At 41.9% G+C, this 12,293-nt stretch overlaps 1 protein-coding gene across 1 annotated transcript in view; it reads left to right on the top strand.

Annotated features, from left to right (window-relative positions):
- The first annotated feature begins 1,766 nt into the window (after positions 1 to 1,766).
- The window catches only part of ELOVL4 (ELOVL fatty acid elongase 4), a 58,045-nt gene continuing 47,518 nt past the window's right edge, over positions 1,767 to 12,293 (top strand). The window contains exon 1 of the mRNA XM_077811625.1: positions 1,767 to 1,866. Within this exon, the coding sequence (XP_077667751.1) occupies positions 1,767 to 1,866 (100 nt within the window). The remainder of the gene's footprint in view (positions 1,867 to 12,293) is intronic.

Below are 12,293 nucleotides of genomic sequence, written 5' to 3'. Positions count from 1 at the left end.
GGATGTGTGAGATCCTAGAGGACTGGAAAAGGGCAAATATAGTACCTATCAAGGTAAAGGGGAATAAGGCAACCCAGTCTGCTTAACTTCGGTACTAGGAAATATAATGGAGCAAATATTCAAACAATCAAGGGTTTGTCAAAAATCAATCTTGTCAAACCAACCTAATGTCCTTTTCTGATAGGATAACAAGTCTTGGATTGGGGTGGGGGTGGGGGGAAGCAGTAGATGTGATATCTCTCTACTTTAGTAAGGCTTTTGATATTGTCTCACATGACCTTCTCATAAACATCTAGGAATATAACCCAGGTGAACATACTGTAATGGGGTGCACAACTGGATGGAAAAGCATACTCAAAGAGTAGTTATCAATGGTTCACAGTCAAGCTGGAAGGGCATATCAAGTGAGGTCCCGCAGGGATCAGCCCTGGGTCTAGTTCTATTCAATATATTCATAAATGATTTGGATAATGGCATAGAGAGTATATTTATAAAATTTGCAGACTATACGAAGCTGGGAGGGGTTAGAAGTGCTTTGGAAGAGAGGATGATCTTGACAAACTGAAGAAATGGTCTGAAATAAATAGGATGAAATTTAATAAGGACAAATGCAAAATACTACACTTAGGAAGGAATAATCAATTGAACATACATAAAATGGGAAATGACTACCTAGGAAAGAGTACCTTGGAAAAAGCAGTTATTTAGTTTATGATTCATTATGAGAGTCAAAAATGTAACACCGTTGCAAAAAAAAAAAAAGGGAACATCATTCTGGCATGTATGAGCAGGAGTATTGTAAGAAAGACTTGAGAAGTAATTCTTCCGCTCTACTCAGCACTCGTAGGGACTCCCCTGGTGTACAGTGTCCCGTTCTGGGCACCATACTTTGGGAAGGCTGTGGACAAATAAGAGGCAGTCCAGAGGAGAACAACAAAAATGATGAAAGGTCTAGAAGACATGACCTATGAGGAACGATTGAAAAACAACAGGGGGCTGTTTGGTCTGGAGAAGAGAGGGCTGAGCCATGGTCACAGTCAGCAGGTACAGACAAGGCTGCTGCACAGAGGGGAGGGCGAGCCACCCAGGGCAGGACAAGACGCCTGGGGCTAAATGGCAGCATGGGGATTTAGGCTGGCCCTTAGCGAAAACGTGCTGTCAGGGTGGGGAAGCACTGGGGCAAGCTGGAGGCCAGACAAACACCTGCCAGGGATGGACTAGCTACTACTCAGTCCCCGCGGGACCAGGTGACCTATGGGTCCCCAGCACCAGGCCGGTCCCACCTTGCCAAGTGGGAGGAGGGACCGTGGCGGGCGGGCGGGCTGGGAACTGCCGCGTTCGCCCTAACCTCGGCACCCTGCCCCCGCACCTACCATTCCCGAGCGAACTCCCGTCGCAGGCAGCGTCCTCCCCTGCCCCAGGCTGAGCGCCAGGCCGTGTGCGCCTGCGCGGCCGGTGATGGAGCGGTGTCTGCGGAGTGCTGTGGCGAGACAGCGGGAGGCCGCAGGCCAGGTCACGTGATTCGCGCCGAGTGCCGCGGACCATCCCCAGTCGCTGGACTCGGAGCCCGGCGCCTGCTCCGCTGCGCCCGCCCGCGCGCCCTGCCCGCGGGCACAGGCCGGTCAGCGCGAGGCGGAGTCTGCGGCGAGAGACCCAGCAGCGGCACACACTTAAATTACGTGCCCGGCGCGAGCAGGGAGCAGCAGCTCCGGCACAGAGGTACCGCAGCGCACCCGCCCCAGACACCTCTGCTGCTGCTGCTCGCCATGGGATCCGCCGCCGAGCAGCCGGGCCGGGCCACGGGCCTCGTGTCCAGCCTGCTGAACGACACCCTCGAGTTCTACCGCTGGAGCTGGAGCATCCGAGGTACCCGGCGCCGCTTGCACGCACCGGCTGTGCCCCAGCCTCCGCTGCGCTGCAGCCTGTGCCTTGCCCCGACTCTGCTGCCCTCGACCCCCGTCGGGCCCCAGCCTGTGCTCCCTCCTAGCCTCCTCCGTGCCCCGTCTCTGCTCCCTTTAGCCCCAGCCAACGCTTCCCACCTAGCCTCTGCTTCCCAGCCACTGCTTTCTACCCCGTTGTCTGCCTTGCCCCAGCTCTCCGCTCTTTGTTAGCTCTCCAGCCCCTATTACCATCCCCTGTGGACCTCCTTCCCTGCCCTGCTCTTTCGGAACCTGCCTGTATCGAGCGGCTTCTGCTGTATTCTGTTCCCCTCCCCTGTTCTCCTCATCTCCCCCAGCATTCCTGTTCCGCTATCCCTCGCTCTCCACTTAGTCTTCCTTTGCCAACCCCTGTTCGCTCTATTTACTGCTTTCTTCTTGTCCCCTGCTACTCTTCACCTGCCCCTCCCATGCCTACTATCTCCAGCCGTTCTACCCTCGTTTCTTCTTCCAGTCCACTCTGGAGAGAGGCTGTCCCTCCCTGTCTTCCCTCTTTACCCACTGTCACACAGCGGTCAAAATGGCTCCATTCCTCCAAACAGGGACTCAGTCCCTTAATAGTGCATTGAACAGTTCTGGTTTTAGCCAGACCGTGGGGGTGAGGAAAAGAGGAAGGTGCCCTCCATTCCTGCAGGTAAATTATGAAATAGTAGTCTCTTCTGCCTCAGCTTTCTCTGTTAGGGGTCCCTGTTCAGTTACTGAGAGCTTATTGGTGCATGAGCTTCTGTTCACCCTCTAACCCCGTATTTCCTATGCGTTACTGAATTATATATTATGGTTCAAGGTAGTGGCATCTTATTGGAACATAAGACTCTCCACCTCTTAGCTCATTTTCATGACTATATTAAATGCTGTGTGAGCCTGTATTCAATAGCAATCATAGTATTGGTACTCTAGGATTTTATTGCTAAGTGAACTTCTAGTTCACTTCCTCCTTCCCCCAATTTACTTTCTTGGTTATATGTTGATATAGCCTCGAATTTGATAGTAGTGATAAACAAGGCCCATATATTCCATGGCATGATATACCTAAATTCACCAATTAGCATGTGATTTCTCTGGCAGTCTAAATGATGCTGCTGCATAATTTCCAAATTTTACAAATCAGGGGTTTTTTTGTTTTGCAAAATAAATAGGGAATCAATTAGTATAATTAAGAGATTATATATCAATTAGTATAATTAAGACATGCTTTTCTATTTATTTTTAAACCAAACTAAAATCACTGTATTCCATTATATGGTGTTCCCACATCTTCCTTGTGGTGCCTTTTTTTTTGGTATTGATAACTCATAGCTACAATGTAGAAGTTGTGAAGGGAAAAGCTGGAAGTTTTGGAATCTTGGGAAAGGTAGGAAGCAGCTTGCAGTTTTGGGACAGGCCTGTTAGGTGGATGTTTCTGCTAAAATGATGGCAGTGAAATAGTTAACAGTAATTGATGTTCAAAGGGTCATCTTTGGGGTGCAGAGTTATCCCAATGATATGACATGGGATAGGTCCACACTTCTCAGAGTTGCTTTTCCAGGCAGGCTTCAGGCTCAGAAAGAAAATGATGCATCTGTTTATTCTTAGTTTGTGATTTTTTTGGTTGTCTATAACAGGCAATGGCTTCCACAGCTGTGCAGTGATAATGTATGGAGCCTTGGTTACAGATCCTGGGAACTCGCTACTTCATCAGCGCCTTCCTCTTCCTGCTCTGCAGCCCCCCACCCACAGCCATCTGTCAGATAATAAATTAAGCTTATGTTGTACATACAGACAGCTTATTTCATGATCTGCCTTCCTACCCTAGCTTCTGGTTTTACCTTGACATATTTTAAATATTAAATTAATCCTATGTACTCATCTGTTTCAAATCTTCCAGAAGATGGGATCAAATGGAAAAGCTGCAGCAGAAATGCATTGCAGTCAGCCAGTGTGTGCTACACTGAATCCATTTGCATATACCCATGTAATGCATAAAGGGCACCTTCTTCTCCCTAATCAGTGCTATAGTCAGACTGGAAGAAAATGATGGTAGGGGTCTCCTTACAGCCTTTTAGGGAGAAGGATTTTTTTAGTTTTTCTGCCTACTGAAGGTGGTTTTTTTTTTTTTTGTTTTTTTTTTACTGGCTTCTGTGGTACAGTACAATAACCGTAGTGATCAAAAGACAGAGCTGGAAGAAAGGAAACCTGAGGAAAGGGTGATTACAAAAAACAGCAGCAAAAGAGATGGCTGTCTTCTGTTAAAACTGCATATTATAGAAAACTTTTTCTGACACAATGCAGTTTCTTTGTGCCATAGGCAATAATAGATGCCCTTTTGATGTTTCTTATAGGATGCTGAGCTTTTTTCTAATTAAATCTTCAATAATTTTTCATTATTGTTCGGTTAATTGCTGGTAATGAAATAGTATTGTAATTTAGGATTTAAAAAAATTTAAAGGTCAGTTACATTGGAGAGGGGGAGAACATATCTTGTTATGACATCAGGTTATTATTTTTGGAGGCTCCCTGGGAGGACAGTCTTGGAAGGGGCCTAAGCCATACCATAATCATTTAGTATTTCTTATTTATATAGTGGCAATATGTGACTAGGGCCCCCTTACACAATCAAATGCAGTAATATAAAAAAAATTTACCTCATGTTGTTATGTAGTCTGCGTGTGATGTTTCAATTCATGACAACTTTAGTGTCATCACATGAAAATGCTGTGTCATCAGATGAGACATGACAATGCCCCAAATTCAGTGTATGGATTTGTGGCAGTCTTGCTCAGTTCACTGCTCTTCTGTATATGCTTTTACTTGGGGAAGAAAGGCATGGAGCATCTGGATGCCCCTCTCTCTAAACTAATTCATTTTAAAATCATGAATTTACCACCATCATGTCCTGAAGAATCATAGCAGTGATGTTGTTCAGTAACCGACACAGAAGAAACTATGCCAGGCAATCACATTTCACAGCACAGAGTATGATGAAACTACACCATGTAGCGATGTTGCCCAAATAGTGATACCATGGATAAGTATTAATGAATAAGCCATATTGAAACTTCACTACAGGAACAATACACAAATGAAGAAATGATATTCCTGTTACAACTCCTACACAGGGAGCTTTCCTTGTTTATTCCAGCCTTCCCACATTACTTTCTATTTTCTCCCTCATTTGTAATCAGGCATCCCAACTCTCACCTCTCCTCATACCTTAGAACCTCAGAGTTGCGAACACCAAAGTTACAAACTGACCAGTCAACCGCATACCCCATTTGGAACTGGATGTATGCAATCAGGCAACAGCAGAGATAATAAATAAATAAATAGGTATAGTACTGTGTTAAACAAGCTACTAAAAAAATAAAAAGAGAAAAGCATTTTTCTTCAGCATAGTGACATGTCAAAGCTATATTAAGTCAATGTTCAGTTGTAAACTTTTGAAAGAACCATAATGGTTTGGTCAACTTAACAGTTACAAAACATTTCAGAGTTATAAACAACCTCCATTCCCAAAGTGTTTGTAACTGAGGTTCTACTGTATTGCACAACCAGACCTTCCTGCCAATTTGCAATGTTACCAGCCTTCTTTCCTTTTGCTGCCCCAAAAATCCAGGACTGGGACCAGAGATATCTTGGCTTACTTCTCAATTTTGGCATAGACTTCCTGTGCTACCTCAGCTCTACCCTGTCATAAGATCACCAGGAAGAGAAAAATATTGTATTTTTAAAAATCAGTTTAATCTGTCCTGGGATTATAAACACTTTTGTGATAATCCCAATTGTACTTTTTTTCATGGTGTTGCTATAGGGCAAAGTTGTTGTTTGTCCTTCAAGTTCAAAGATGACCATGATGTTACTGATTGGTTTTGATTTCTGTGAACGAGTGGCTGGTCAGGCCAGTTTGAGCTTTGAACTGTCTGTGGCACACTGAACGAGAGATACCACTATGAGTTACTTGATTAACATGCTGCTGTTGTGACATTTACACTGCTGGTGCTTCTGCTCTGCCTTAGTAGTTCTCTGCTCATAGACGGTAGCTCTGGTATGGATGAGACTTTGCCAAGTAGAACGATCAAAAGTGAAATCTTCCCAAAACTCTGGGTCAGTGGTGAAATGCCTGAAGGATAACTTGAGGGAGTCTTTGAAACATTTCTTCTGGCCTCCCTGAGAGCATTTTCCCTCCTTTAGCTCACCATAAAAGATCTTCTTTTGCAGTCGCTGATCTGACATTTTGGTGACATAGCCTGCTCATTTCATCTGTGATTTCATCGGAGTATGGATGGTTGGAATACCTGCCTGTATGACCTCCTCAGTATCTGGAAACTTGTCTTGCCATCTGATCCTCAGTTTCCTCAAAAAGCCCATATGAAAGCGATTCAGCCTCATAACCTGGTGTCTGTATACAGTCCATTTTTGCATGCATACATCAAAGTGCATGCAAACACAATGGCTTTGTAGACTTTCAGAATTGTTTGACTAATGTGTCTGCACTCCCACGCATTTGCATGTAATCTGCCAAAGGTGACACTTGCTTTGGCAGATCTGGCATTGGTTTAATCGTCGATGTGAACTGCATGTGACCATGTATTGCCAACATAGATGAACTTGTCCACTGCCTGGAGCAGTTGGCCATTCACTGTGATAGTAGGCTCTACGTAAGGCTTTCCTGGTGCAGGCTAGTATATCACTTCTATCTTCTTGATATTGATTGTGAAATCAAAATTGTCACAAGCTGAAGAGAAATAGTCCACACTCCACTCCATATCAGACTCAGATTTGTCATTCAGGGAAACAGTCTCATCAGCAAACAGAAGATCGTGAACAGTCACTACCTGAATCTTCGTCTTTGCCTATAGTCTACTCATATTGAAAAGCTTGCCATCTGTCTGGTATCTGATGCCAATCCCAGTGTCACTCATGAAAGGCATCTGAAGCATGGCAGGAGAGGGTTGGGCCAACACACAGCCCTGCTTTACTGCATTGGTGGCTGGGAATGGTTCAGATGACTTGCCATTGTACATAACACGAGCGAGTATGCCATCATGGAATTGCCTAACCATTGCAATGAATTTGTCCAGGCAGAGTTGTTTGGATGCCCTAAATGTACATTTCCATTAGTTAATGTGTTTGGATTGTTTGTAAGTTTAACCTTAACTCCAAATTTCTGTATTTAAAAGGCTTGTTTTTGAGATAACTGCAATATCTCTATAACTTTTTCCTCTAAGTTATTCATGTACTTTCAACTTTGACACTCTCTATAATATAGCTTTTTGGTCTTGGAATACTTTTCTGCTCTTTCTTGTCCATTTAGGCCCCAGTCCTGCAGATACTTAAGCACATGCAGCTACTCACAGGAGTAGTCTTATTGGAGTATATGGGAGTATTTCCATGAGAAGTACATGTATAACTAATATTTAAGATCAGGGTCTTAGAGTTTAAACTAGGGTGGATTGATTTAAATCAGTAAGCAGGAAACCTGGATTTAAATCAACTTAAAGTTTGTATTTTGCTTTTGTATTTCTTACTTTCTCAAAAAAAACCTGATTCTCATTAGTTTGTATAATTTGGTACTACTTTTTGGTAACCAGGAGGACACCCTACATTTATATCTTAATTCTTCAGATTCTTAAATTTACATTTTTATGTTACAAAGAGGTAAGTGACGATTCTTATTTACTAGATATTTTTACTCATTGTGACTCATTGCTCACCAGGGGTACCCAGGGTTGTGAGACACCTAACCCCTACCTGCCCTCAGTATGAGGAAGTCTCTTCTGTGCCTGTTGTGGATCATCTCCCTGAAACTCACTAGCCTCTGCCAACACAGGCACCACCTTGCAGGCCTCGCTTTCTGTACAAGTAGTGATAGGCACACACCAACCCTCAAGTCCATGCAGCATTCCTTGTAGGATCTAGCCCCTTATCCATTGGACACTCACACAATTACCAGACCTGCTGTTGCCAAAGGAACAGTATATACACCAGCTTGTAAGAGTCAACTCAGGATCACCACTTTGCTTAACACCACAGCACTTAGTATTATTTTCACTATAAACATACCTATTACTTGAATCTTCTTTAAAATGTAGGAGTATTGGAAACAAATAGTTACATACAAATCATTGCATGCTTTCTAGAGACTAAATTTAACTAACAAGTTAAGCTTCTTTAGACAGGAGGATTCCTCACCAAAAGTTCTCTCCAGCGTTTTCAATCAAGCCTGGCTTAGAACCCTCTTTTATAAAGCAAACTTGCTGTCCATTTACTTCCTTAGTGACGGATGACTGGTTGTCTTCTTTGTCCCCCCCAAAATATAGTAGAGCAAACCTTTGATGTGCACCTCAAGATAGGGTCAGTTCCCCCCCGCTGTTTCCTTCTTCCTGTTACTTTTCTCTCTTCAAAATTTTTTTCTTTTATAACCCTTTAGCCTTTTGTTTAGGCTAGGGAGAGGGAGACCTATTGTGAACCTTAATACTTAATTTACATACAAACAGCACAACAGGTAAACACTTCTTGACTGACAAATCTGTTTTTCACCTTTGCTGGTGACCAGTCCCTAAGATCATAAGAATGGCTACACTAGGTCAGACCACTGGTCCATCTAGCACACTCTCCAGTCTTCTAGCAGTGGCCAGTGCCAGATGCTTTAGAAAAAATGAACAGACCAGGGAAATTGCAAACAATCCATCCCATCATCCAGACCCAGCTTTTCACAGTTAGAGGTTTAGGGACATCCAGAGCATGGGGTTGCGTCCCTGATCATCTTAGCTAATAGGCATTGATGGACCTATCCTTCATGAATTTATTTAAATTTTCTTAACCCAGTCATATTTTTGGCCTTCACAACATCCCTGCCATAGGTTGACTGTGCATTGTGTGAAGTAATTCTTTGTTTTCGTTTTAAACCTGCTGCCTATTAATTTCACTGGGTGGCCCCTGGCTCTTGTGTTATGTGAAGAGGTAAATAACTTCTCTATTCACTTTCTCTCCAAAATCCATGATTTTGTAGATCTCTGGCATATCCTCTCCCTTAGCCGTCTCTCTTTTCCGAACTGAAAAGTCCCAGTCTTTTTAATCTCTCCTCATATGGAAGCGGTTTCATAGCCCCAGTCATTTTTGTTTCCTTTCTTTGTACCTCTTCCATTTCGAATATAATTTATTGAGATGAGGCGACCAGATCTGCACACGGTATTCAAGGTGTGGGCATACCATGGATTTATATAATGGCATTATATTTTCTGTGTTTATCTATCCCTTTCCTAATGGTTCCTAACATTGTCAGCTCTTTTGACTGCCACTGCACATTGAACAGATGTTTTCAGAGAACTATCCACTATGAGCCTCAAGATCTTTTTTGAGTGGTAATTGTATGTATAGTTGGGATTATATTTTGCAGTATGTGTTACTTTTCATTTAACATTAGATTTCATCTGCCATTTTGTTGCCCACTCACCCAGGTTTGTCTGTTTTTTGCCATTTTGTTTGCCCAGTCACCCTAGACGCAGACATAGAACATAATTTTCAATGTATATACATAATGCCTTACACAATATCCGTACATGCGTTTTGCAAGAATATGGATGATGAGCATGACACCAGCTTTGATCTCACATGACATCCTTTGAACTAGAATGTACATACCAGACCCAGGCAAACCCTGTAATCCCTGCATGCCTCCTTGCCAGTTGGCATTAATTGGTTCTTGGGTCCCACTTATAATGCGTATCTAACAGCATTTGGATGAAAGTAGGAATTAAAGAAACACAAAACCAGGATTTTAAAATTGTGTTATTAGTTAAATCTACTTTAAATGTGCTGGATACATAAGAAAATAGATGCAAAATTATAAATTTATCAAAACACAGTTTTATTGAAAAGGAAGTATTCTCTGTAGTTAGTGAATTGGATTGTTTGTCTGTCATCATATCCTTCAAGATTCGTAGAATTAGTATTCTCATCTCATTTTTATTCACAGAGTGGAAGAGGAAAACAAGCTTTCCTACTTTTCAACTCCGAATCACGTTCTCAATTTTGAATGAATTAGTCATTGAACTGAATCAGTTGAATAAACTGAAAAGTAGAAAATAGTCTGTCTGCACCCACAGCAGAGGCCACTGTTGTCAAAAGCTGTCTTAGCACTTCCAACTCTGGTTTCAGATGGTGAGCCAGTGACTTCCACCAGCTCATTTTAAAGAATGTCAAGCAAACTCAGATTTAAGGCCAGAAGGGACCATTGTGATAGTCTGGTCTGACACCCTGCACATTGTAGGTCACAGAACTGCACTCACCTACTCCTGTAATAGACCCATAACCTCTGGTGGAGTTACTGAAATCCTCAGACCATGTTTTAAAGACTTCAAGTTATAGAGAATCTACTATTTACTCTAGTTTAAACCTGCAAGTGACCCGTGCTGCTTGAATATTGATTGGATTTAAACGACTATATTGTACTAAGCTTACACCTTAAAATAAGTGGTCATAATTTGAAATTTAACTTTAAATTATCTTGTTTTAAAAATTAAAACTGTTTAATTCACATTTAAAAAATCCAGTTTAAATAAAAATCAGAATTTTATAAAAATTGTTTCTTCCTCCCCCGCCTCTCCTCTCCCTCATTTTAAACTCTCCAGGGCAGGGACTACATCTTCAATGTGTATGTACAACACCTAACACAATGGGGACCCTATCAACTGATTTTTCTTCTTCCATTTCCCCCTATTTATTCTTCTGTTTTATCTTAGTTTCTTTTTCCATTCTGTCTATGGTTTATTCTCCCCTTACTATTTTAAGTGTCTATTCTCCTCTCCCACACAATCTCTTTCCTCAGCCCTATCTCTCTTCATACAGGACATTTGGGGCTTTTGGTAGCTCAAGAGGTGACAGAGGAAGTTTAGAAAATCAGGCTTTGTAATCATACTGGCTACAACAGTAGCTGGATGATGGTGCTGAAAATGATCAGCAACAACATAGTTAACAAGTCAAGCACTGGCATGTTTATCTTTAGTTTTCAGAATTAACACTCCTTTAAGAAGAATGAATTCACATCAGTCTGCTCAAGAATTGTTTTAGAATATCTAGAACCACACAGGAAGACAACATATCATACTTTGTTTTAAAAGGAAATTAACATGAAAAGCTGTTACCATAAAGCTAATGCAGTTTAAAATCCCAGGAAGTCACAACCTGGAAAAATTAAGTTCCAACAGCAGTATTAACTAAAGATGAATTGTACACATGAAGATATTTTCTATTCCTGTAAATTTTTTGTTAAGTGTCTGGTTTAATACGCTTATGTCATTAAAACATAACAAAATAGGTTCACAAACTTTTTCATAGCATGGACCATGTCTTTTGTGTCTCGCTTCCCTCCCCACTTCTGTTTACATAGTCAGTGTGAAAAAGCAGTTCCTTACATGCAAAATTAGTAGCAGAAAAGAATGAATTTAGGTTTTTGTTGTTTTTTTTTTGGAAGCAACAAAACACAAGCATCACCACAAGATCCATGAGTGCTACATGGAGCACTGCTGGTACATGAATCACAGTTTGAAAACTGACAATATACAGGAAGTGTAATGTGCCTTGTTAATTTATGTTACTGGATCTTTAACTTGTGTGTTGACTTCTTGTGACTGTTCGATCATAATATTAATATAGCTTTTTGCATTTAACTTGCTTGTTTTTAAAAGAAAAAAAATTGTTTAATAAGCATTTAAATGGCTCCAAATAGGTGTTAAAGTTCAGGTCTCTGAAGTGAATGGATGTAAACCTTTACTATTGTTGTATGCTTAAAGAGTATTTTTAGTGGGACTAGGTTAGAAGAACAGCAGTGCCCTGGTTGACATGGCTGCATCTTTGCAAATGTGAGAGGTAAAAAACGAACCTTCAGAATGTTGTAGGATGTAATAAGTAAGATGAGACCATGAAATTCTAAGATCCACATTTTTCTTTCATGCCCATAGTAGTCACTGATGTTAAAGCCATATATATGAGTTCTATTTTAAACATTTTGCAATGTATTCTTCACTGAGGGCATTTCTACATGTACACATACTGCATGGCACTCAGGTGTAAATCTGCAGTGGTCCGGTACGTTAAGTGTCTGTGCAGAACCTGCTACTGCATGCTAAAAGTATCCTAGTGTGCTTTGACATACAGCTGATTCAAACTGCAGTATGTCAAAGTGCACTAGGGAACTTTTAGAGTGCATCAGCAGGATCCACATGAACAGTTAGTGCACGGCATGCTGAAGCACTGTAGATTTGCACCCCAGCATGCCACATGGTAAGAGTAAATGGTATATCTGCCTTTAACCATTTGTCCCAGTAGCGTCCTTCCCATGTTTGGCAAGGTGGGTAGGATAAGTGTGTGATGGTGTCA

The sequence above is a fragment of the Eretmochelys imbricata genome, chromosome 3 (assembly GCF_965152235.1).
Source record: "Eretmochelys imbricata isolate rEreImb1 chromosome 3, rEreImb1.hap1, whole genome shotgun sequence".
Classification (NCBI taxonomy): Eukaryota; Metazoa; Chordata; order Testudines; family Cheloniidae; genus Eretmochelys; species Eretmochelys imbricata.
This window is presented reverse-complemented; position numbering and strand designations above follow the sequence as displayed.